The sequence below is a fragment of the Labrus mixtus genome, chromosome 23 (assembly GCF_963584025.1).
Source record: "Labrus mixtus chromosome 23, fLabMix1.1, whole genome shotgun sequence".
In the NCBI taxonomy this organism is placed as follows: Eukaryota; Metazoa; Chordata; class Actinopteri; order Labriformes; family Labridae; genus Labrus; species Labrus mixtus.
The window spans coordinates 9,095,349-9,122,387 of NC_083634.1; the positions used below are offsets into that span (position 1 = coordinate 9,095,349).

At 41.0% G+C, this 27,039-nt stretch overlaps 2 protein-coding genes across 4 annotated transcripts in view; both read left to right on the forward strand.

Moving 5' to 3' along the window:
- Nucleotides 1-1,892, forward strand: part of LOC132958605 (zona pellucida sperm-binding protein 3-like) — a 2,663-nt gene extending 771 nt beyond the window's left edge. The window contains exons 3-8 of one of the 2 annotated variants that reach the window (XM_061031553.1): nt 485-588; nt 746-920; nt 1,121-1,238; nt 1,339-1,421; nt 1,518-1,624; nt 1,799-1,892. In XM_061031553.1, the coding sequence (XP_060887536.1) occupies nt 485-588; nt 746-920; nt 1,121-1,238; nt 1,339-1,421; nt 1,518-1,624; nt 1,799-1,857 (646 nt within the window). In that variant the 3' untranslated portion in view covers nt 1,858-1,892. Of the gene's footprint in view, nt 1-484; nt 589-745; nt 921-1,120; nt 1,239-1,338; nt 1,422-1,517; nt 1,625-1,798 lie in introns of those variants that run through there. The other variant, XM_061031554.1, reaches the window with a different exon arrangement.
- Nucleotides 1,893-6,986: 5,094 nt separating this feature from the next.
- On the forward strand, nt 6,987-23,816 carry ntn5 (netrin 5). Of its 2 annotated transcripts, none has more exons than XM_061031118.1 (7): nt 6,987-7,156; nt 13,229-14,670; nt 16,421-16,609; nt 18,198-18,347; nt 21,397-21,447; nt 22,593-22,673; nt 22,801-23,816. In XM_061031118.1, exons 2-7 carry the CDS (start codon nt 13,239-13,241, stop codon nt 23,367-23,369), a joined length of 2,472 nt encoding a protein of 823 aa, XP_060887101.1. In that variant the 5' UTR covers nt 6,987-7,156; nt 13,229-13,238; the 3' UTR covers nt 23,370-23,816. The 2 variants fall into 2 exon arrangements, with proteins under 2 accessions (XP_060887101.1, XP_060887102.1); XM_061031119.1 differs by lacking the exon at nt 6,987-7,156 and adding an exon at nt 11,104-11,199.
- Nucleotides 23,817-27,039: the final 3,223 nt, after the last annotated feature.

Sequence of the window (27,039 nt, forward strand, 5' to 3'; positions counted from 1 at the left end):
ACATGTGAAATTCAAAGCTCTTAATTTAAGGAAAGAGGATAGAAAACACTAGTTTGGCACTAATCGTTAAAATACCTGATTGTGCATTAAATTAAAATCTGTGTTTGTGAGACAGGGAGAATAACACTTCTTTGAAGTTAACTATGAAATGCCTTTTACTTTTCATCAAAATGCAAAAAATATCAGGGAGCTAATGGAGCATGGTGTTAAAATAATTTAAAAAGTGCGACTTACACGACTCAAGTGATTTGACATACCCGGAAAGGATGAGAAAAGTCGTTTTTTCACCAGCAACACAACTTCCAGGTGTCACACTTCTTACCTGTGCTTTTGAGTCCACATTCCGGTTTTCATCTGCTGTGTGTTAAAAGCTTCATTGGGATAGTTTATTTTCCTTCAGTGCCTGACTTGTGCTTGAACTCTACATGTTCTCTCTCGTTTAACTTTGTTGCCTGGTTGTCATTATTAACCATGCACTCTGCAGGAGGTACACGGTGAGCAGCAGGGCCCCGAAACCAACGTGGAGCCCCCTGATCTCCATCCAGTCCGAGCTCCTGGACCTGGACTTTCAGCTTCGGCTCATGACAGGTGAGTTTGTTTCTGCCTGGTGGCAAAAACATTCGCCCCTTTTAATCTCCTGTGTGCTCCAGTTTGGAAAAAGTTGACACAAATAAGAGGATCATAAATATTCACCACTGAGGACGAAGAAGTCTTGTTTGTTTACAGACCTGTTGTCATTCCTCAGATGATTGGAGCGGTGGGAGAAGGTCGCCTGTGTACTTCCTGGGTGAAACGGTCAACATCGAGGCGTCTGTAGATCATCCTCATCATCCTCTTCGTCTGTTTGTAAACGGCTGTGCGGCTGCTTTATCCTCTGAGGTGAACTCTTACCCCAGATACGCCTTCATAGACCACCAGGGGTGAGTCTTTAAAGTCTACAGCAGTTCCTCTAATTAATCCTCCAAATCAGAACCACTCCTGTGAACACATACATAGTTAAAAAAAAAAAAAAACAGGCCTCTTTCTTTCTCCTGTAACTGTTACGTGAACCCAAGTCAGTGATATGATAAATGCAGAGGGCGGAGGACACATCTGATAAGGGTGTTTCTGTTCTTTGCAGATGTTTTACAGACTCACAGCTGCACAACTCAAGCTCCCGTTTCCTGCCCAGAGTCCAAGACGAAGTCCTCCAAATTCAACTCCAAACGTTCCTCTTCCACCAGGACCACAGACACACTGTTAGCAACTCTTTTCAAATAGTTTGAAAATGTATTTGTGTTTACCATTTAGAGAAAAAAAAATGCCTCAAAAAGAATATGTCGTACTGTTGTCCTGTAGATTTATATAACCTGTCATCTGGAAGCAGAGCCCATTTCAAACAAAGATCAAATAAAGAAGGCGTGTTCTTTTATTAACGGGAGGTCAGTTTAATTTCTATTTTCTAACATAACAGAAGGGAAACTTCTTCTCAAACATGCAGGACGTAAAAATGATCACAAATCTTCTCCATCTGTCAGATGGAGGTCGGTGGACGGTGATGACCGTGTTTGTGAGAGCTGCGGCAGCAGTACCACGTTTAACCACAAGGGGGCGCCGAGGAGCCAAACACAGCTCAGACCGACTGGTAATTCAACTAACACCTGTTTTACGTTTGTGTAACTGAACACTGTGTATAAAAAGTGGAAAATAATTTAAAAAGTCATTAGAAACATAAAGACAAATAAGTTTAGAGTGGACAAATAGTCGTTATTCAATAAGTCATTTGATAAACATTGATTTTGTTGTTTGTGTATTTCAGAGCTGCAAAAGGAAACCAGTTTGGGTCCAGTCATGTTTTTGACTAAAAATCTTCTTTGATGAAATTTAGTGAAATAAAATGATCTCCAAACACCTTTTACGAGTAAGAGAATTTATTGCAGTGCCGCTTGTTTTGTCTCAAAGACAAAACGCACAGGATAATGAATTGATTAATTTGCAGCATTTAAAGTGTGTACATGGGTGCATTACTGTGTGTATGCTTTACATGATTTTAAATAGTTAATACTGCTGAATGACAACAAGTGAATACATCAAACAAAGAAAGAACATTTCAAAATTAAACTGATAATTAATCAGTGTACTAGCACCTCCAGAGTTGGTAGAAGTAGTTTTCCAAAGAAAGTAAACATCAAAAAAAAGTCTGTATCACAGAACTGTAGGTATTTCTGTAGGGCTCTCTTCTTTTTATGTGCATGTGAAATATCAGTGATCTTTTTGTACTTTATAAAAGCCAGCAGTGAAATAAAACTCAACTGGATGTTGGATTGGTTGCAATTATATCAAATGATCTATTAAATAATATATATCCTGATGTAACGATGACAGAGCTTCAAAATAAAAGCCCCTGTTTTCAGATTTTCTTTTAGGAAGTGTGATGCTGTTTTGCAACTATTCAAGTGTTTTTCTTTCTAAGATACAAGATATTTGCAGAGCTCTGTGTCATATTTAAAAGTTAAAACATATTGTTCCTCTACAGCCTAAATGCTCTCATCATATTTAGATTGTGAGATTTTCAGCATGATCCTTGCTGCTTACAAGGGTTTCAAACATGTAACAACTTTTTTGTCAATTAGTGGTTTATTGTCTTCCCTCACATCTTACAACTTTATATTAACAACAACAATAACAGGCTTGACTTAATTTGAGGGTAAATATTCAGCTACAACTACTAGACACTTTCTAATTTATATATATTTTAAACCTTCTTGTAAATAGAAATGTCATTGAGTGTTGACATTGGCTTTAATCCTTGAAACCTTTTTAATCTTTAACTCATCAAAAATCTGTTTCCTCTGATTGCAAAAACTGCACCCCCTCCAATTTGGTTCTAATTAAACTTAAACTCATTAAACTGTATTTCTTGCTATTAGCCCTCCAACTGTTCCCTCCTGGTAATGACTCATGTTTTATCGTCATCAGCAGACGGTAAAGCTCTCTGGACAATTTAATCTTTTATCTTGACCCTTGACCCTTACATGCAGCAGCAGGTTGACGTAGGTCTTTTTCTCCATCCAGCACCTGTCAACACTTGTGAGGGAAAGTGAGGGAAAGTTGGAATAAAAACAAAAACACTGACTATGGATTCATAGCAACCAAGATCATTTTCCTCTCTGCTCCTCTTGCCAACCACGTTTGAGAGCCAAAGCCTTCACTCAAGGTTGTTGAGTTCTCAAAAGAGATTAATGAAAAAAAACATGTAAACAAATCATCATAGTTACGACGTAGCAAGGACATATTTAATGTGGGTTTTGAAGATTTGGGGGTTTTGGGATTAAGAGGTGATCATCTGGGAAAATTCAATCCTCGAATATCTACACAGATGAACAGTGGGGGGACAGCAGGGGGACAGCCGGGGGGACGAATAGTGGACACAGTGGTGATTCTAGAGCCTGTTGGGGACCTAGGCAAAAATCGATTGGGGGCCCTCCAACCAACGTTCAGCAGGGCAATGACAATGAGTGTTGTTAGATGGAGCCCACTTAGGGAGGTTTCCTGCCGCCATTGCAAAATTTGAAAATTTCGACCGCTGCTTTGGAGCCCCCTACTGGACTGGGGCCCCAAAGCAGCGCCTCTCGGTGGACATCGATCCATGAAATGGACAGGACGTGTGTCATACATCTCAAAGTTGATAGAATTTATCGTATCTGAAATGTGGTATCCCTTAAGGCTTGTTTCTTAAAATAATAAGTTTAGATCCAATTGAAAATGTTACAGTATATAAAAACTACCTTGTTGGGGTTTGGGAAAAACTATAGTATTTCTATTAGGAAACAAAACAAAAACAGCAATCTACAGATAAAGACTGATATTTTATTCACCTCAACCTATGCAGAGCTCTTTGCCATCATTACCTGATTTCCTCTTTAACTCAAGCCAGGTTCATTATAGCTGATTTGGAGCTTTGACAGTTGAACATTATTTGGGCAAATTCCTCAAGATATTAACTGTTGCTACTTTGCCACCCCTGATTGGAAGATGATTGGGTTTCTTAATATACTGCTTTGCATACTACTTTGTAATATACTCCATAGCATATTGCTTTACAAATGCTAATTCAGCAGTTTTTGCATATATGTAGGCTATACTATAGTGTCATCAGCATGCAATTGCATTTCTACCATTTGGCAGTGCTGTACTATATCAATAATATAGAGGCAAAATAGTGGGGACCTAACAAGGATCCTTGAGGTACACCCATTATTTTGACTTCCTTTTCTCTGTTGTAAAATCCCCCCAAACATTTTGATCCCCTAAAAAAAAGTATATATTGTCCCAAGCTTAATGATTATTATTTTATTTTTTTTACTTATTCATTTGTTCAAATGCAGATTGAGTTAGTCTCACTTGTTGAATAACTTTATTTCTCAAGCCTAAAAACATCAACCTTACTGTATCTGGATGCGATAAAGATGATGTAGATGTGATTTCACAGCTTTGTGCATCTATTTATCCAGTAAATGTCAAGTATTCTTGGACTACTTCTGGATTTATGCAGTAATTATTTTTTATTTTATTGTATCATCAGAGAACAGTTCATACTCCTGCTTGTGGTACCAAGAGATTGACCAAAAAGAACATTGAAGTGTATTCATTGTGTTTCTTTGCTTCAGGAATGTAGAATTACAAAGGCTGTGGATTGAAAAAAATGGTTTTATAGATATTGAATATTTGAAATCATGTCTGATCATGTAATCCAAGTACAGTGTAATACTGTTGCACTCTATTTAGCTTGTCTATTCCATCAGTTAGAAACTGGTGTATTGTGAAATTTGCTCTTATTCTGTCACATTTAATGGCTCAATGTTGACTTTGATAATTATACCTCCATGGTATTTGGTTTATTATTATTTGAGTCATTAAGCACACCCTTAGCCAGAGGGTGCAAAGTTTGGCAGTACAAGCACCAATCAGGGACCACCTGAAGTGCTTTAAGCACTTAAAGATTTTCTTCTATCATTATTTTAGGAATGATTCCTGTTATCCCAAAGTATCTGCCTTATTTATTTTTTTAGTTCATGACACTTTACCAATTCAGTTCCAACTTAATCTCATCTTATTGAAATCCCTCGTGTCTTTTATTTCATGCTGCCAGAGCGCAATATTGACGCATAAACGTGCTGTTTCACCCCTCAATTTACTTTATTGAGCTTGTACTTCATCCAAGGATAGCATTGCCTAACTGCACTGTAGCTAATAGACACAAACACACACTCAAACACACACACACACACCCTCACAAAAGCACACCTGGGGAAACATTCCTCGAGGGGAGTCATCAATCAGTTTTATGGCTTTCTCTGGGAAAGTTTCCTCCTCTCCAATCAAGCGTCTTCCCTCCCTCTTCCCCTCCCTCCCTCCCTCCCTCCTCGATCCTCTCTCTCTTATATTTCCATCTGTATCAGTTTTGGGCCACATCTGAGAACGATCCAGTCCGGCCAATTAACTTCCACCATTTTTCCTATTCCACTGAGGGATAATTGGAACAAACTGGAGAGTGAGATCTTGGCGTGGACGAGATAGGAGATAAGACGATTGCAACTGGCTCTCTGTGCCCTCAATTTGTCCGCCAGCTGTAATAAACCTGAAGTTGGAGGATCTGCAAGGTGTGAAAAAATGTCCTTAACAAGCCATGACATTTTTAACAGAGTCTTGATTTTTTAAAGTTTTCTTTTAAAGGGGGAAAAACGGCTCCAAACTCTATAAAAAAAAGTCCCTCTCTGAGAGCAGATCAACCTGTCTCTGGAACGTTTCCCCCCTCAAGTGTGTTGTCATTGGTGTGTCTGATTTCCTCCAGACCTTGTAACAACAAATACAGCACAATGCTCTATTGTCAGATAAATTATGATACGCTGCTTCAAATCCATCAAAGGACTTTATTGTGTTACCACATGAATTCAGATCCTCTAACCCTTAAAAACATGTTTTCTTCAATTAGTTTCTCATTTTGAGCAACAGGTTCCTACAAGAGCACAACACCATCTGCCAAACTTTAAATAGTTCTGGTTGTTTTTATATTTATGTTTCTGTCAAGGCTCTTCTCAACAATTGAAAGTGGGCAAGGCTTTGTTGGAACACGCTGATGTCATTGTACCTTCAAGCACCAATAAGGACAAAGTGACATCTGCAGCTGACATTGATACAGTTTGAGCATTTTGCATTTTTTGAGAGTTTAACCCTTGATAATTGATTAACACAAATTATCAAATTGCATAAAAAGAAAAATAATTAATATTTTTGTATTTTTCATTTCAGTATCATATACTCTTATTAAGACTTGTACAAATACATAAAAACAGAGGCTGAATGTTTAAGTTGGCTGAGGTGGAGGTTCATTTTATCATGTTTGGTAGTTAAATAAGAGATTGTTACTCTTTTCAAAATAAAAGTTTGACTTTAGCACACAAGTGTTCGTGACAAACTGTATTCAAAGTATCAAAAGTGAAGTGTAACAGCTCCTGTAATGCATCATAACAACTTTTTAAAATTATTAGATGCAAAAAAAAAAACACAAAATGACCTCAAAATTGGTTTCCATTTAGAAATAAATAAATATGTAAAGAAAAATAGAGGCTGATTGGTTACTTTCCAGGTTAGGTTTTTTCAACAGATAAGAAGAAATAGGCTTAGGCCCTATTATAGAGTGGATCCATGCATGTTATTTAATTACTCAAAAGATCAGCCAAAAAAAAGAGAGAAGAGAGAAAGAAGAGCACCAGAAGAATTGATCAGATTTGAAAATATCTTTTCAGGATTAACAGCCTCTGTGGTAAAGTTCCAGTTTGAGTCTGATGGACACGTCCGAGTTACTTTCAGCTGTGCGTAAAGCAGGATGTGACTCCTCGAGGCAGGAGCATGCACTTGGCTCCTTTTAGTTTCTATATGGAGAGACGCACCTCCCACCTGATCCCGTTAATTTGTCTCCCCTCCTCCTCCTCCTCCTCCTCCTCCTCCTCGTACAGTGCCGATGTGTTGCCCCCTCTCGGTAGGTCTGTCTCCCGTCTCTGCTCCTCCGCAGACGCGCATGGATCTGACGTCCGGACACTTGCTGCGCTTCTCTTCATGATCAGGAGGAACCACAGGAGAAGTAAGGAGAAGGAGGATCCCTGGGACGCACATGGTGAGCTGCTGTCATTTATCTCTCTCTTTTTAAATAAAAACTAGCTAAATCAATGAGTCAGGGTACTTTAAGGAAAGTTTTATCTTTACTAAAGTAGCGCGGGAGAGAAGCGGAGCCACCACATTTTTATTCTCTATCACTATTACAGAAAGGGCAAAGAAAGGTCAACTTAAAAATGCACAAGAGGGTCTTTCATCTTCTCTTTTTGTAAAAAAAAAAATATATAATAATTCACTAAATTGACGGTGTTTTTTTCTCGACAATGCTGCTTAAATATCGTTAAGTAGTCCGCCGATATGCTTAAAGTTGTCAAAAAAAAATGTGTAGGTATCCTTTTTGATTACTGTGTGGTCTATTACTTAGAGAAAATATTTAGAAATTAATGTTTATTCTACTGTATTTGACTGCATAATTCTCGGAGACCATACAGATTTATTTTATACTTATTTTTAGTATTATTTGTATAATTACGTCACTTTAAGTTTTATTAATTGGTTCTTCTAAATCTTACAAGGAAATTAATTCAAATATTAGGCTACATTTCCACCTGAAAATATACAACAAATAAAGCCTACTGCTTCCTCTAAAGTCTTCATTTCAATATCTTTTAAAAACAAGTAGTTATTGCGTGTTGCCGCTTTGACAAGCTCACAGTAATTATGATGTAGCTTATACATCAAAATGAAATAAAACGCGTTCTGTATTTTGCTAATATTTCCTTCTGTTTAAAAAAAATGAATTACGAATCATCATATGAACTTAACCCGAAAACCACGCGATGCTTCATAAGTTGCACTCTAAAAATAATAAATAAATCAACGACAGCCCTGAATGGCACACATACAAGAACAATAACTCCAGCAGCAGAATAAAAACAAACGTGAATGATATCGTTTGATCAAACTGTGATAGCCTCACACTGTAAATATTATTGTTCCTCTCTGGGAGATAAAGCTCATTGACTGCGGCCAATTTCTGCCTAACAAGTGCAATTAGCTGTGCAGGACTGTGGCTCTCAGCCTCCGGGCTCTGCTGTCAGCTAATGCCAGAATAATCAGACTAAATATGATCAACATTTGTGTTTAATGAACCGAGGCAAGACAATCATTTATCCCGGTTCCACTTAATGCAACGCCCCGCAACGTGCGTGTCTCTGCAGGCTGTAATCTTGTGTTCATTAGTTTGCTTAAAAATCCCTCAAGAGCACTTTAACCAAAGAGAAAATATACCGTATTTGCTTTAATAGACATATCAGACAATGTTCTTCAATGACGTGTGTGAGTAGAGAGCAGAGCAGTCTGGGTTAATTAAACAGGCTTCATCTTTTTTCTATAATCCCACAACCAATTTTAATAAGAAATCAGCTGACAATTATTAAGCCAGCTTCATTTGTTGTTGTTGTTGTTGTCTTTTCACTCAGCAATGCATTCTTTTTGGGGGTTTTGTCGTTAACTTTTTATTAACCTGCTTGTATGAAATTGTTTGGATTTAATTATCACACAATTACAACCTGAGGCCTCACTTTTATTCCCATCATGCCCCAGGTTGTCTTTGGCGTGCCTTTAACATGGAATCACAATGATTTCATTTCCATCTGTTTTTTAATATCGACATGTGAAGCCGGAGCGGCGGGACAGCGCCCTGCCAACTTGTATGAGGTTATAAAGAGGGGTGGGCTGCAGTGGTGGGGGGGTTGACAGGAAACTTGCTTTTAAAGAAGAAGTGGGTGACATGTGTTTTTTGTATTTAAAAAATGAAGTATAGTAATGGAATGATGAGGAAGAATAGACACCTTGGATGTGTCTGTGGAGGTGCTCTGGGCCCCTGGGGGCCCCGCTGGTGCACCTTCTTGGTTGGTTTGAGGCGTAAACGTGAAGGACAGAGGCCTTCAGCTAAAGATACAAGCAGTGATAATCCATTTTGTGCTGTCTGTTGCTTTCACCTCCCAGGCTGCCTCACTAAAATTAGATTATTACACCTAAAACAGAACTCCAGGAATCCGCTCCGTGTGGAATAACACACACATGGGCTTCAACTGTGCGGGCAGGAATGCAGTTAGAGACTACAGACCGCATACGTAGCCTCTCTCCAGTGTTGTATTTCTGACTGGCTGAGGACAATTGCAAATTAACAAAGGTGTCAGCGTGGTAACATGCGCCAACAGGTGCCTTGGTTCAGCTTCAAATATGTGGCCTATAAGAGAGAGCTTATATAATTGATCATATTTATTTAAAGGCTCCGTGCAGCAGAGCTGCAGTGTTGAACCCTGGGAAATCTTCCAGGAGACTTTCCTCCTGATATAAAACAGTCCTTTTAAACTGCTGTCTTTGTGTTTATTTGTAAAAACAACAACTTAGTCTCTTAAAACTCAACACAGAGAAGAAAAAGCTATTTGAATTTCAAATATCTGCCTCCGTCTTGCCGGCCGTGGCTGCAGCCCATGACGAGGAATGTTAAAACGTGTGAGACAAGCCAAATCCAGCTCATCTGCTCACCAGAACAGCTCCAGACCCGGACAGGCCCGCTAGCTCTAAAGTGTGAACAGACAAAGAGAGTTTACAGGTAGCCAAAGAGAGAGAGAGAGAGAGAGAGAGAGAGAGAGAGAGAGAGAGAGAGAGAGAGAGAGAGAGAGAGAGAGAGAGAGAGAGAGAGCCCCACCACAGAGTCTTCATCACTGCATTATTTAAGGTGATCATGTCCTGCTAAACCACAATAAATTGAGTTTGCTGCATCAGAATAAAGACAACCAGAATCAGTTTTATTTACAAAATTATAGTAAAGAAAAAAGGAATACTTTTGCAGATTTCATACAAAAAAACACTGGAAAAAGTAAGGCCAAGCATAGAACTATAGAGGATATATATAAAAAATTGTATTAAAAGACACAAAAAACAATGATATGTCATGCCTGTGTCTAGTACTCGTTAAAAACACCAAAGCCCCAACATTTAATTCTAAAGGTCAAAACGACTTTTCCATGTTGATCATATTTTACGGCTTTCTCTTTCCTCTTCATTCTCACAGTGCACAAGCCACTAAAAAAGAAATACAACAGAACATATGTACTTAATATATAAAGTATACAAAATATAGATATGAGAAATAATCTCTACTAGAAAACAGAAACAACCAACAAACCAAATGGGAAGCCATGGTGCAGCATATCTCCAAACATACGTATCCAGATCTCCTTCCCTCATGCGGCGTCTTTAACAGATTATTTTTCCTGTTTTATTACCAGATGGAGTCACGTTTCCTCTGGTATCCCCAACATACGCATAAAATATGTTACTAGTCAATAAAATACTGACCTAGAGGGCGTTAATATTGACGAAAACAAGTTTTTCGGATTTTACATTTGCAATTAATTAAGGTCACTTCATTAAAGTAAGGTTTTTTTGTTCTTCAGCGCCAAAAAGTTTCAATAAATCTTCTTGGATTTCATGTTTGTAAGACAATAAAATATAAAATCAACTTCCATAGAGGTGTGGATAGTCCTTGCCACATCTTTTACTGAGTCATAAAACAATGCATGGGTTTCTCTGTGTGACATCAATATTTCCTCAAGATACATGGATGTTCGTGTAGAGTTAGAAAATTTAAAGAAAGGGTCTGCCGAGCAGGAACATGAGCGTTGGTCTCTGTACGACTGCTGTAAACATGCCCCCAGGTTGTCAGCAAGTATTTTTCCAGCCCCTTGCCAGCCAAGCATAGCTGCTTCTAAAGATCACCCGCCGGAGATGTTGATCTCATCTTACCACTATTCGGCTGTATAAGCTTTTTCAAAGACAGAGATCGCTGCCAAGTTGTTTCAAAATGTGAGGTTTACTGGGGAGAAAGGAAAAGGAGGTTGTTGTCTTCTGAAACTGCGTCTTTGTTCATTGACAAAATAATTGGAAATAGTCGCAATTTGAAGTTCTTTCGATTTCTTCCCATCACACGGCACTCGAAAGGGTTCCCTCGTCTCCCAACAGGTTCTTCAGACGCCCCAGCTGTGTGAATTTATGGAAAGCAGCAGAGAAAGACCGTTGAAATCATATCCGGTGGGTTACCGTGGCGCTGCCAGACAGATGATCTGGTTTCGGGAAGAAGTCAAGAGTCTGGATTTGGCCTGGAGGGGCCGCTTTGAAAACCTCAGGGGCCTCGCTCAGATGGGCATCCATTTATCAGAGCGCTTGTAATGGGCCGATGTTTAATTAGACATGTAATGTGACAAAGACAAGAGCAAGTGCATGCAATGGGAATGTTAAACCAACGCCGCCCCCCCCCCCTTCTCTCTTCAAGCCTTCCTGTTCCAACCGTGAACCCCCTCCCCTCTACACTCGCTTGGCTTTCCCCATCCAGAATGAATTCTTCCCTGAATCCTCCAGTAACCTTTACCCTCCTCATGCTCTGACACTGCCTTCCCTTTTTTTTACCCAGCCTCGACACCGACACCCTATGAAACACGAGAACTAATTAATCACTCGATCAACGTATAAGTTGTGCTTTTTTATCAGAGAGTTCAGGTTCCCATGGGGGCATGTCTCGACACGTAAGGAATGACCAACCGAGGCATTCTGGACCCCAGGAATGTGGCTCTGTGGCACCGGGGTCACAAGCAAAGACGGCTCATCAATGCACAGTTTGCTTGTAGCGTTTCCTGTAGCAACACTTCAAAACAGAGTCACGTGATACGCCTGAGCTTTGCTTTTTGTCCTCAACCGGGTTTGGTTGATCCACTTTCGAGGTTGTCTCAGCGTTCTGAGGTCAGGAGAAGTGCAGGTTGCAGAGGGAATGTCATGTCCTGCTCACAGACCCCTTCAGAGCTGTGTGGTCCCCGAGGGGAGCCTCATATTTCGGCGGTCGTCTAATTGAGCGAGATGACGAGGCTGCAGAGGCGTTCGGCCCCCGTCTTCTCCTACGGGGTTTGGTTTATGCAGCCCTGCTGACTTTGCTGTCAGTGTCAAACGCTTGTTAGGACATCATCAATCTCGCAGCAGTTAAGAATATTCTCAGAACAGAATGAAGGGGGCAGGTGATAGATGGGCAGGGAGGCTGAGGAGCAAGGAGAAAGTGGTTCGAAAATGACAGTCCTGTACGGAAGGCAACACAAAACAAGAACGTCTCAAAAGTAGAAGCAGCGGGTGTTGAAGCGAACCAAGAAAAAAGTAAAAGGAGTGCTTGCTTGGTAATGTGAATCTGGGCTTCATTTGAGGAGTTAAAACAATAAACCTCCGGTTCCAGAGAGAGTACACACATTCTTCATTTTGTCCACATGCCAGAATTAACACTCTTGAGTATCAAATCCTGACAGAGGAATAAATTCCACTCATCACGAGTTGTAAGAGGGATTTGTTCGAGCAGCGGATATACACAAGTCTGTATTTGTCTTCACCACGGAAGTCTCAGTGTAGGGGCTCAAGTCGAACACACATTTCGATCTATAAATCATCCGCCGCCATCCTCGAGACTAATCTCCGACTCCTTTCCTTCCCTCATTTTGTCCTGTCGTTTTTCTCTCATACCCCTCTTTTGGTGCTCAACAACACTTCAATCCACTCATGCTCAGGCACCTCGCTTTGCCTGCAGCACCGGCCGGTGGTAAAGTGATTTGAAAGGGAGAGCCATAAACGTGATGGATGTGGTCCAGTTCGGGGTTTTAGCCCCAGCTGTCGGGCATGTTTTTTGTCATTTCAGACAGACCCGCTGGGTGCGCGCCCTTCTTCACCCGCACTCGTCCACTTCTCCTGGGCTGAGGGGAGTTTTAAGACGGATATGTTCTTAAGGGCTGTCAAGGTCAAAGATTCAAACCAGTGGCCGACACTACTGTGAGATCCGAGATCACATTTTTACGAGATGAGATCTTTACTGGCATCCCCTGAAAGCCAACGAGGTGCACTTGAAGGGGATGCAGTGAGTTGGTATCGTGTGTTTCCAATAAAGGCACAGGTGGTCCCTCTTAGATTGTTCTCTCTTTTTTTGGCTTTGAATTCAAGTCTTATAAATCCATCACTTTGTGGGGTTTTTGTTTTATGATCTAGCTCCCATGGTTTTTCATAAAACAAAATTGTCCCTTTTTCCCCTCCACAGGCTGGATGACATGATGAACCTACCCTTCTCCCCTCCCCCCACCACCTCTCTCTTCCCTGTTTTCCTTCTACTCCTTCTTTTCCTTCCTCCATCCCTTGTCACCTCTTCCCTTTCCCACACCCCGTTGAGCTGGACTTCCCCTCATGACCCCTGCTACCACCTGGACGCTCGCCCTCGCCACTGCCTGTCGGAGTTCATCAATGCTGCCTACGGAGTCCCGGTCAATGCCAGCCACTCACTGCACGGGCTTGATTATGATGCCAACATCACCACCTTGACCGACCTCCACAACCCGCACAACCTCACCTGCTGGATGGCTCATGGAAATCCTGAAACCGGGGAATGGATCCTTACGCTTCCTCTTGGACGTCGCTTTGAGATTACCTACATAAGTCTGCAGTTCTGCCAGCAGGGGGAGCCTTCAGACCCGATCTCCATATCCATCCTAAAGTCGATGGACTATGGACGAACCTGGAGGCCAATGCAGCACTACTCTAACGATTGCCCGGGGAACTTTGGGATACCCTCGCAGACAGTAGCCCAGAGTCGGCACCAAGAGACGGAGCCCCTCTGCTCAGATCCTCGCCCACTTCAGAAGCAAAGAGGGGGCATGGTTCTTGCCTTCTCCGCCCTGGATGGACGTCCATCGTCACCTGACTTTGACCATAGCCATACACTCCAGGACTGGGTGACAGCCACAGATATCCGCATAGTCTTCCACCAAGTGACCAAAGTGGCCAAGGAGGGTAACTCCGATAAGAAAGACGGTGCAGAAGATGGCAGAGATACTGGACTTCTGAGGTGGAGAGCAGGCTCCAAAGGGGTTGACAAGTTAACCACAGAAAATACACTGGCACTTTCTGATAGGGAGACAAAAGACTTTGAGATAAGGGGGAGGAACAAAGAGGAGAAACACGGAGGGAAGGGTCACTCGAAAGGGTCTGGTCAAGATGAAGATGGACACAACGTGACCAGCAAGGAAGGAAAGGATAGTGTGAGCACAGACATCCTCTCCACCCCAAAGAAAAGTGGGAAAGGCAGAGGGCGTGGTCGCAAGAAAGAAAACAATCACTGGCTGCCTTGTCCTAATGGAGGTTGTAATTGGTCAGTCGAGGGGCGGGGCAGGAGCAGCAAGGGGCGGGAACTAAGGAAAAGGAGGAACAATAATCTTAATTCCAAAAAAAACTCAAGGGATTTGCAAGTGGCCCCCCACTTTGAGTTTATGACCGCTGTCCGAGCCCCCCTGGCCCTCTCGGACCTGCAAGTTGGGGGCCGGTGCAAATGTAACGGACACGCTTCCAGGTGTCGACGTGACGACGCGGGCCGGGCGGTGTGCATGTGCGAGCACCACACAGCGGGGCCAGACTGCGACGTGTGCGAGGATTTTTATTGTGACAGGCCATGGCATCGGGCTACACCCACGCACCCGAACCCGTGTGTCGGTGAGTTAAGACGAAGGAAGTTTGTTTATGTCACACATTTACGCAACGTGCTTCACACATGCGGAAAGGCTTATATAAGGTTAAAAAAATGAGTTTAAATCAAAAGACAATAAATAAATGAACACATAATGTATTGTAGAAAATTGTAAGCTCTTCAGAATTATTTAGCAGCGTTCCAGAGATTTAACATTGGACCATTTTACAAACACAACATCATCAGGTCTGGTTCTAGATCATGGAGAGGCCAACCCCCATAATTCAGTCTGGCGTTTCTCATATTGCTATTTGACTCGTGTCTTTTGTTAGACCCTCGCTGAGTGGTTACACTTGTGTCTTTCGAGCACCACAGCAACATTTTGAAACGATCTTTCACTTTTAAATTGGTAGTAAAGTGGGTTTAAACTGGTTGCTGCTGGTACATTTTGGCTTCATGTGTAATGTGAAAGAAATGTGCAGCAATGTTATGTACAAGCTACTTTAATGTGTCGCTGGTTGTGTCTTTATTGTATTAGTCACTAGTATAGTAGCTGTGATACTTTGCTCCTCTTTGTGTCATTCTCCTGCGGGAGCTTGAGGAGGCAAATACATTTACATGTTGTTTACATCTTCCTGAGTAAACAAAGATCCTGGTAGACAAGAAGTTTAAAACCACAACAATCTCATACCCACATTTTTGGTGACTTGCTTTTCTTCCCATGTCACCTTTCTGCTCTTGATCAGTAGCAGAGGTTGCCCAACATTTCATTTGTGAAGCACATTAACATTTCATACAAATTTAAACTCTAAGTGCTTCAGAGAAGACAAAAATAAACACAATACAAACTATCATTGAAAAAAACGAACAAATAGATTCAAAAGCACAAATCAAATCCAAAAAACATTTATAAAAGGACCATTTCATTCAACATATACACACGTACTCCTGTTCCTACTAAAGCGCACTCACAGGACCATACACCAAACATGCGCACACACACACACACACACACACACACACACACACACACACACACACACAGTAGTGAGCGTTGAAGAACTCATGCCAAGTGATCTTAATTAGAAAAATAGTAAACAATGTTCAGTTTTTGAATAAGCGCCAATTTCTGGATTGATATTAAAACGTTTCCACGTTATTTTCTGACCTTAAAGTCACTGTCATCATTTAGCGACATGAAGGGATGTAATCAGCTGAAGTCGGCACTGGGTCGACTGGTTAATATTCTTTATTTGAAACTGCTTTGTACTGTTTTCCTGGCTTTAATTACTGGGTCTTGTTTATTCTTGAGAGAATGAATTTGGCTCCAGGTAATAAATCCTAAATCCCAATGCTGAGCACCAACAAACAAGCTACCTTCTTTTCATCACGCTAATGGTTAGTCCTGTGGCGCCGGAGATTTTTAACATGAAAGTGCTTCATTTAGTTTTTTTCATTGGTTTGTTTGAAAAAGGAGGAGACTTTTGCAGATAATTCAGGTTCTGTTTAATCTTTGTGATCAGTGAACATAGAAGGAACAATCTACCTGTTGTGCTCCTGCTAACACAACAAAGCAAGGCAAGTCCATTTATACAGCACATTTAGCTACAAGGTCAATTCAAAGTGCTTTACACAAGACATCAAATGCATCATGACAAAGGGAAGGAAAACATTGGAAGAGGGCTTTTAACTACAGTGTGTTCAGTGTCATGTTGTGTGACGACTTAAACTCTCTGCTTTTCTTTTGCCAATATTTTTTCTCTTTCTCTCGTCCAGCTTGTGAGTGTAACGGCCACTCCAACAAGTGTCGCTTCAGCATGGAGGTGTTCCAGCAGTCGGGTCGCCGTAGCGGAGGTGTGTGTCAGAAGTGTCGCCACCACACAGCTGGACGCCACTGCCAGTACTGCCAGAACGGATACACCCGCGACCACAGCAAGCCGCTGAACAACCGCAAGGCCTGCCAATGTTAGTCCCTATAGATGTGTGTGTTTGTTCGCTGTGTGTGTGTGTGTGTGTGTGTGTGTGTATGTCTGACTGCACTGCGTCCCAGTCAGAGAGTACAGAAGTGTTTATGGGGTGCTTACATTGTGAGAGTGGACAGCTATTCCTGTTAGCGACACAAAAACACACACAAAACCAACCACGCTGCCACCTGTACATCCACAGTTTACCGGCGGTCGGCATGCGCCCTGACCCCTGACCTTTGACTGGTCACGTGTCCTAAGTGACTGTGACACTTCGGTATGCTCATGTGGAAGTTCCACCACAGGCCTAATATATCCAAAGTTAATGGGCTCTCTTTGAGCTTTACCCACATGCAGGGATGACAACGTAAGATTTAACATCCCTATATTTTATCACTTTTCATGCATAAAGCTCAGTCAGCTAAAGATTTATTGATGCTATATTTCACTGGGCTTGCCGTTAAAGAAAGGTCAGTTATTCATGTTGTTTGGATTCATTGTGAGGATTCGTCTAAACATTACTTAAGAGTGAGAGCAGTGCTGCTGGAGTCTGGCTTCCCCTTTCTATCTGTCTTCTCTCATTTGGTCAACTGTGTGATAGAGGAGGTAAATAGAACATTTTACAATGTAAACCACGGCAAACTCAGACCATACTTATTATACTAGAGCATACGGCTAACATAGAGGTGAAAAACAAAGTAAAGATATTCATTTCGATTTAAGGAATGTCTGGTAACAATCTTTAAAAAAAGACAGTTGCGCTAACAGCAACAGAGATAAGGATGTAGATAAATCCTTGTATTCCTGAAGCGTAACATGTCGACCTTCATATGGCGTTCTGTTGATAGCTCTGTGGAGGAATTTGTCTTTGTTTCCCTAAGAAGACAGCTACAAAATAGAGTTGATGGTGTTAGTAGAGGTCTTGTCTTTGCTCAAGGACACCCGGGATGGAATCTGTCAAGTGGGATTAAAACTCGGTTGCTTTATTGATGGACGGTCCCTCTTAAGCCTGTCTGTTGTCTTCTCTGTCCTCTGTGCAGTAGTCACATAACAAGTTCTGCTTCCAACTTAGTTCCTTGTTTTCACAAATCAAAAAAGCCAGGACAACTTCATTTTCATAAAAATAAAATGTTTTCTGTTTATTTAGCTAATATTTTATACTAGCTATGTGTCAAATGATTGTGTCTTTTATTAGATATGGCTCTTAATGATGAAGCATCTTTCGGCTAATTGTTTTGGTGTTTAAGTGTCTCAACTTTCTTTTTTGGTTCTCTTTGATCACTTCCATTGGTGTTGTTTCCAACAGATAAGGTTTCTCCGCGAAGAAAGATCTGTACCCCTACCTGTCCGTTACACAAAACAGCTGACAGGCTAAATAGCAGTTTAACATTGTGTCAGACAGGAAGACAAACACGTTTTCAAATTACTAACATTTCTATTTTGGGTCTTTTCGATTGATTTCTTATTTCTTTGCTGACATGACGCTACATCAAATCTTGAAGGTCCCAAAATGTTTGTTGAATTTTTAGCTTGTTCTGCGATCTCCAAAGGCCATAAAAGCTTCAACATGTTTTTGTTTTTTTCTTCAGCGTGTCAGTGCCATCCTTTGGGAGCAGTGGGTCGCTGGTGTAACCAGACATCAGGTCAGTGTCTGTGTCGAGAAGGTGTGACCGGCCTCAGGTGTAACCGCTGTGCCCCGGGATACACTCAAGGAAAGTCCCCTCTGCGACCCTGCATACGTAAGTCATCAAACAGTATGTGCTTCATTTTGAATCTGGAAAACTGTCAGTCATAATTATTGGTATGAAGACTGTCCTCAACAGAACATCTTGTATGTATGTCAACATATGTTGAACAAGCTAACATGTGCATTGATAGTGACAGTTTTCTACAACATGCACAGGCAGAGGTATCACGAAAACCGAAAATCAATGGGAGACGAGTTTCCAATGCTGGTTTCTCTTCACACTGGTCTTCCATAACCACATCCATGTAGGTCACGTAACCTAACATTTACTGAGAGGGGGCAGATCAGAAAACAGCTTTTTAATTTTTTATGGTATGAGCCATCAATTAGACATCAGATCAGATCGTATATAGAAGGTCTTTGAAGTTGCTGTCAACCTATTGTGTTGTTTAGATTGGACAACGTTTGTATGTGGATAGTGAATCTTAAAATTGTGTTGCATTCTCTGCATGCCCACCCTAATAAAATTAATTTTTAATTTTAATAGTTGGTTGTCACTCATGACAGTGACCTCTTTAATTTCTCCTTCAAACTTGATTTGCTTGCGGCCTTACTGGATTAAACCTTCTATCAGGCTCTCTAAGCCTTTATAAAATAGTTGCTCGGTACAAAAGGGGCCGCTGCTGTCCAGACTAATTTGGCCTAATCATGCAGCGTGTCCCCTTTTCATCATCCCTAGAGACGGTTTCCATAGCAGCCTTGACATGTGCTGCATGATTGCTATGGGGAGACCTCATCACCAGCTGATCTGGGATCAGAGTCATATCAAGTGGCTTGCTGCTACAATCTTTGGCCCTGGCCAGCACCGAATCTCAGCCACGAGCGCTAATCCACGTGCACTTCCCCAACTAATCGTACAAGTGCCGACAACTACACAGGCACTGACACTGTGTAAGCTCCAATCAGGTGACATAGGAAGCACAGCAGTGGCGAGCTTCACACCTGTTGTGCAGCTCACAACGCCCCCCATCCCAGGGACCAGACTCATAACTCTCCCAGTGAAAGGAGTGAGTGAAAGAAAACCTTGTTTGTTTTTACTGCCAGACCATCTCCGGCTATGTATAGCATCTCTTACCCCCCACCGTCCTCTCTAACACCCACCCTCCTTCACTCCTCTTTTCAGACAGACCAGAAGGCTCACAGCAGACAAGCTAAACTTCAAGATAGCTCCCGCTGAGCTTTTTGAACCACAGATTAAACAGCATTTAAAAAATTAAAAAATAAATAATTTGTTTCTGTGCGTCTTCTTCTACAAAGGAAAAATGTTAGGACTAAATAGTTAGTAATAGAAAGAAAAACAAAAATGTAATCAAAGCATTGTAAAGAAAGCAAGCTGATAAGAAAGCCATGGCTAGCCTAAGCTAAAGCTAATACCACATGTGCGTGCTTTTATCTTTAAATTTAAAATTGTAAAATGCTGTAGCTGTAGCTAAATTCAACAATGAAAGAGGGGGAAAAACAGTCAAATTCCCCTTAAGCTACTAGCATATAGTTCAAATAGAGAGCTGTATGAAGAAACAGCTAGCTAGTCTTGAAGCTAATGAATAAACAAACCAGCTTTCAATTTAACTGTCACCTCCTCTTCTAAGCTAAGTGAAATAAATGTTATTATTTCTCCCTTTGCAAGACGTTAATATATAAAAGATATTATATATTATATGTACGTATGTATTTTTAAGGCCTATCTAGGGACAGGAATTTCAAATTAGCTTAGGCTATTTAAATGCTGAAGTGTATGCCGCATTTTACTCGCTCCAAACTTGTGACTGCACAAATGAACATAAATAAAAATAAATAAATACACCAAACTCATCCATGCTGTTCAATTTAACAGAAATTTAATGTAATGGTGAGAAATGTCTAGCTTAACTCCTTCTAAGTTAATATAACTTGGACTTGTCTCAGCATTTTATGCAGGTATATTGGTCACACTGGTATGAAGCAGTCCACTTTTTAGATGAAACTTAGAGGTATCAATAGTGCGTCTTGCACACTGAATTTTAGGGTATACGTGATACTTTATGAAAAGTTAGAAAAATTGGCTGAATTATTTTACTTACTTTTCATCAGATAATGCACTTTTCACCTGTGAAGATTATTTAAAGTCAAGAGTTCAGAAAGTGAGTTTTAGGTATCGATACTGATTTGAGTCAACATTGTCCTGTTAAATATATATATATCTTGTTTTTGCTTTTTCTGCAAGACAAATTTCATGAACAGATGCTTTTAAAGTATTTTTTTTATTAAATGAAAAAGGTGGATGAAGAAAAGTTATTTATTTTAAACTTAAAAGTTACTTTTACTTACTTACTAAATATGTAATTTACTGTAGTCTATAAGCACTAGTTTCCTTATATTTGAAACATGACTTGGACCTTCTCAGATGTACATTATGTACATTTACCATGCAGCACCGTCCTGTGTTTTAAATGAGGGGGACAGTCATCTGGATGGGGGTGTAGGGTGTCACTGGCCCAGTTGTGTCAGAGAGGACAGGACATGGACGGGGGACGGAGTGTGAACTTTGGTAAAATATGGCAGCACTGTCACACACACAGTTTTACAAGAGGCCTGGATAATATATGTACAGACCAGCAGGTTATTAATTTTCCATTTACAAGTTGACAGTCATGCACAGAGTGTAGCTAGGTTTATAAGACCAGGCTTAATGTTTAAAATATAAACCATTCAAGAAGTGATGGTTCAACCTTATTAAATTACCAAAAGTAAAGTTTGTGTCTATGTGTGTGTGTTTCTGGCCTAATAAAAAAAGGACCACACACACACATTTTTGACACTTGCTTATCTTCTGTGCAGACATGCCACCATGCAATGAAAGGCATCCAAGCATAGCATACATAACACACACAAACACACTCAATCTGCAACAACCTGACAGCTCATGTGTGTGTGCTGGGGCTTCTGTGTGTGTGTGTGTGTGTGTGTGTGTGTGTGTGTGTGTGTGTGTGTGTGTGTGTGTGTGTGTGTGTGTGTGTGTGTGTGTTCATGTTACCTGTCTGAAACTGTGTTTATGTTTGCAGGAATTCAAGAGGTCGCTCCGACCCCAGTGTTTCAGCCTCAATACAGCATAGGTAAGTAGACTAGATAAACAAGCAGAGATGATCCAAACCTATTTACAAATTAATCCTATACATTGTGACTTGATGTTTTGGTTGTATACTCACTGTTCCTATAATCTTAAAAAAAATAAAAATAAAAAAATGAGCAGGAGCGATCAATAGGGGTGGACAGACGGTTAAAAATCTGGATTGATGTAAATGATTGATTGACTGATTCAATGTCCTTGGCCAAGACACTTAACCCCAAGTGGCTCCCACTGCTCCATCAGAATGTGAATGTGTATGAATTGGATTATTATTTACACAGCAGCCTCTACCATCAGTGTGTGAATGGGTGTGAATGGGTAGGTGTGACATACAGTGTAAAAGCGCTTTGAGTAGTCGGAAGACTAGAAAAGCGCTACATAAGCTCAAGTCAATTTACTATTTACAACACCCCTCATAAGTTAGTGGCCCCGATGGCCATAAGCTTATGTTTTTATCTCAAATTTGAGATAATTATGATAATAAAATGCTATCAAACTGTTCCTCAAACTTTGTTGTATTATGTCATTGGTTATATTGCTAATCAATAAGCAGTTCTGGCAATTTTGAAAGAGTTTTCTAATCTGGATTTTGGTGTCAAAACAGTTAATTCACTTGATATCCCCACAAAGAAAATGTATATGTTATTAGGGAAGGAAGGAAAATACGCTTCTATTCAAATGATGAAAAGTCTCACATGTGGACAACCAGTTTTTAAATGTTATGGATCGACATTTTGATAATTTTATGATACGTAGAGTTGTTTGAATGTTTCCTGAACATGTAAAATCTATATCAAGACAGTTTGATACTGTTTCTTTCTTCCTGCCTAAATGTAATACAACCCTCTTTCAACTCTATTTATGTCACCTCATGTACAACAAACATTACTGTATCACTTCTGTGTACTCATATATCAAAACAAAAGCAGCTAAGCACTCCCTCCTAGTGGCAGCTTGAGGAATGTCCCACCTGCTGCAGCCGGGTCATCTGTTAGTCAGAGGATACTGTGATGACAAATACAACCAGCCATATTGTAATTAGGGGAAAAGACATGTGCTGATATGCTGGCTATGAAATGATACACTCTCATTTGATGCCCCCCGCCCCCCTCCTTCCCCCCTCTGTTACAGCGGAGGAGTGTGTTTCATACTGCCAGCCTTCACAGGTTAAAGTCAGGATGAACTTGGAGACGTATTGTATCAAGGACTTTGGTAGGTGTCATGTTTTCATGTTTTGTGTTTATTAGCTTAAAAAATTTAAAAAAAAAACTCTTTCCTTAATTTCTCCAAAAAAAATAATAGTGTATCGTATAATATACCGCATCTCTGTTTTCCTCAGTGCTGAAGGTGCAGGTTAGAGGGATGGAGCGTTCAGGTCCCTGGTGGCAGTTCTCCATCTCCGTCCAAACAGTCTTCCGCACAGGGTCCAACTCCCACGTTCGCAGGGGCCCCCAGTCCCTCTGGGTTCCCGACCGCGACCTCAGCTGCGGCTGCCCCGCCCTCCACGTGGGCCGGACCTTCCTCCTGATCGGTGCAGAGGAAGGCGAGCGGGGTTGGGGTCCTGAGGAGAGTCGCCTGGTGGCTGACCGCTCCACCCTGGCCCTCCAGTGGCGGGAACACTGGAGCCCAAAACTGAGGGGTTTCCGGGGGCAGGACAAGAGGGGCCGCTGTCCGCCCAAATCCAACAACCACCACCATCACAGGGAGCAGACAAAGCCCCAGACTGGGTACATCCCCCCACACCTGCTGACTGAGACACACACACAGCCTCAGAGTCTGGACACACACTCTGAAGAAGTGGACGACACTCAAACTTTACCACTCACACACTCTCACACAGACAGCGAGGGTAAATCTCCCTCCACAACGACACCAGCTCTGGTGTGCTCCACTCAAAGTCCTGGATGAAAAACCCAAAATATTAAGAGACATAAAAAAAAATGTATTTATCCTCCTACTCTCCAGACTTTCTACCTAAAGGGAATTACTACAAGGAGAGGACCGTGCCCTTTTCGCTGATCAGGATGAACAACCATTACTGTGCATCAGAGAATCTCCACAACACAGACACATACACACCTGTTGTGAGATGAAAAAATGCTTATCTAAAAAATGTGAAGAAACACACAAGTTCCTTATATAACTGTTGGTATGTACGTTTCCTGAAGGAGAGACATTAAAGCTTAAAATAGTGCAGATAATAACAATATACAAAAATTCCACCAACAAAATTTGGGGCTATCATATATAAGTTTGAAGAGTTTTAATATTTTCTACTAAAGAGGCTTTGGAAATAATGTTGGACTGAAATGCCATTCAGTATTTTTGTTGTCCTATAAAGGTTTTTATCAGAAATCGTGTTTAATTATATTTATTCACCACACACACACACACACACACACACACACACACACACACACAGATTGTGCAGATAGGATAAACATTTTACCAAACATTTGCCAAAAAATATGCACAATATGATGTTCCTTAAAAAACAAAAACAAGACAATGAGCTACGTAATTTGACTTTTCATACATACATTTCCAAATGTTTGCCATAAAATCTTTAAATTGTTGTTTGTGTATTGAAACACACTAGAAAACTGGCACTAAATGTACAGAGCTGTGATGAAGTTTTTTTAGTCACCATCCAAATGTTCATTTCCATCAACTGAGCCACCTTAAAGCGGCAGTGTGGTCACAAGCAGATTGTCACTTAGACAGAAAACAAACAGCATACTGAGCTTTGATTGAACTTCATAAAATCTCTAAAGTTGTATCAACATTTTCCTGTCTTCAGTGTGTTTCTCTGGCTCTAAGTTTTCAATCTGAAAATTCACATCTCACTTTATTCTCTCGCAGAGTTTGGGCTACATTTATCATCATTAGTTGCGATACAAGTGATAGCAGCTTCAGTTCAAACACACACACACACACACACACACACACACACACACACACATGTGGACTTACCTCTTACCCACATTAAACTGTTCATTATTTGTGGAAAATGACACTATCTTTAATCTGCTCCCTCATTGGACAGCTGGCTCAGAGACCAAACTAACCTCCGCCTCATTTTCTAACCGTGCAGGAATCCTCAGATATGGATCTAAAAAGCATCACTCCAACATAACGTCATGACTTGTGTTTCCATTTGGGAGATGTGGCGTCATAGCTCAGGGGAAATGGTGCTGGATGTGGGGGGTGGGGGGGGGGGGGGGGGGGGGGGGGGGGTTATCAGGACAGATGGGAGCGCTCCTATTTGTTGAGCAACCGTGTTGTTTTGGCAGCAGCCAGGTCTGCGATTGGTTGTTTGACTTGCTGATGAAGTCTGTGATTGAAAATAAAAAGAGAAAAATAGACTGGCTGACTGATGACCATTTAGGAATGAACACATAGAGGGAGTGTTTGTGGGGTTTCTTTAAGCTCTTTAACACATTAGGACCCTTTGCCTATATTCAAAGAAATCCATGGGTTTTCTATAGAAACTATACAATGTGACTCTCTGAATTCAGAAATCTGATGAAGAAATATTGTATACTTTACACTTCCACACTGTGTTTTAACAAGCTGTGAAAGTTATGAGAATCCCCAGTTATACTCCTCTATACTAGTCTATACCTAGACAGGTTAAAACTATGTTGACCGTTAAACATCATTCAAGTCAACAACTAAATGTTGAAGATGACGCAAATCTTAACAGAAACCTCAAAAAACAAGCATGACCTTTTGTGTATTCTTTACAGAAAAAAAGGTACATTTATTCCCCCCTTGTTCACATGGGGCGGCTGTGGCTGGTAGAGTCGGTGCTCTCTTAACGGGAAGGTCGAGTGTTCGTTCCCCGGCTCCTCCAGCCACATGTCCTTAACCCCAAGTTGGGTGTGAATGGGATTTGTTACTTCTGATGGTCAATTTATAAAGCAGCCATCAGTGTGTGTATGGGTAGGAGAGTAACGTTGTAAAAGCACTTTGAGTAGTCAGATAATGAATGAGACAGATCATTTATGAGATATGAAAAAATAACAACTTAATTGTTAAAAGTTTAACAATTTATAAGTGTAGTATTACTACGTTACTTTAATTACAGCGTAATCACGGTTTTAAAAAAAACATTGTGAACTGGTGCATTACCTTGTAAAATCACAACAGGACAACATTTTTACATAAATGATGTCAACATCATGTATGTCTTATTGATGTTTCACTGTCAAAGTGTCAAAAACTGATTAAGTTAGTGCTCTTCAAATAAAAATGGATTAATTACATTTCTTAAATTCAAGATCCTTAACAGCTATTCACTTCCTGTTGCAACCAAATTGTGAACACAGACGAGCATTTTGCCACTAATTAGCTTGAAGTATTACCTATAACTTAAGACAGTGAACAAAGGACTTGTGTATTAGTTGTGTGGATATTGAACTATTTGCTGATAGCTAGCAAGTTGGTCAAATGTGCTTTGCTTCCCGAAAAAAATATAAATTTAAGGTTTAACACAAGCTAAACAATCGAGTTTATGTTCATTTCTGTGTGTTGATGTGATTTGAAGAAGGTTCAACTAGAAGCCTCTTGTCGAGGTACGCTAAGGTTAGCATTAGCACTAGCTTAAGGTTACAGTAAGAGAGCACAATGTTTGAAGATTTGGAAAGAGGGAGACACAAATCAAGACCTAAAATGAGTTATAAATTCATGAAGGCATCAGATAAGATAGGCCTACAGAAGATATTTTTTTGAACTACAAATAAATGAAACTCATGACAACAGCAGCAACAATGACATAAACTTGTGCTGCTGTGTGCGTGTGTGTGTGTGTGTGTGTGTACATGCACGATCATGTTTCACAGCCAAAGTGTGTGTGTGTGTCTGTGTGCGAGCATGCTGTGTGTGCGTGTGTGTGCGTGTGTGTGTGTGTGTGTGTGTGTGTGTTTGAGAAGCACCTGCTGCGTTGCTGCAGGAAGCACCTGTCAGCGGTCGTCTCCTGGGTGCAGCCTCTGTCGACATGAGGGTTTGATCCCAAAACTCCCCAATCACACACACTTACACAGACACTAACAGACAACTTAAGCCCACAGCGGGGACGGGGGAGGGGGGCGTTATACGTGTCTTTGTTCCGTTTAAACCGACAACACACAAACTCCTCTACTGTTTCAGGGGAACTATGAATAAGCTTCTACTTCTTCTTCTCTGGTTTTGGAGGCAGCAGTGTGTGTTTGTGAGTGTGTGGTATTATGTTTACAACCTGCTGAGGGGACGCTTTATGAGAGGTGAGTCCAGCCAGAGCCAAAGTTCAACTAGGCCCCAACATCCACCACACACTCACCGCACACACACACTTATTTATATCCTTCCATTACATTTCTCTACCTCACACACACTTTTCAATTCCACTTTTACTCCTAAACTGAAGATTTTCTAAAGAGAAAAAGTAAGAGAGGAGATGTACTCCAAAACTTTCTTTCACACCGAAGAGAAGTCCAAGTTCAGCAAGTTTCAGGACACACACACACACACACACACACACACACACACACACACACACACACACAAACACAGGGCTTCTGTTAACCTGAGAGGCAGA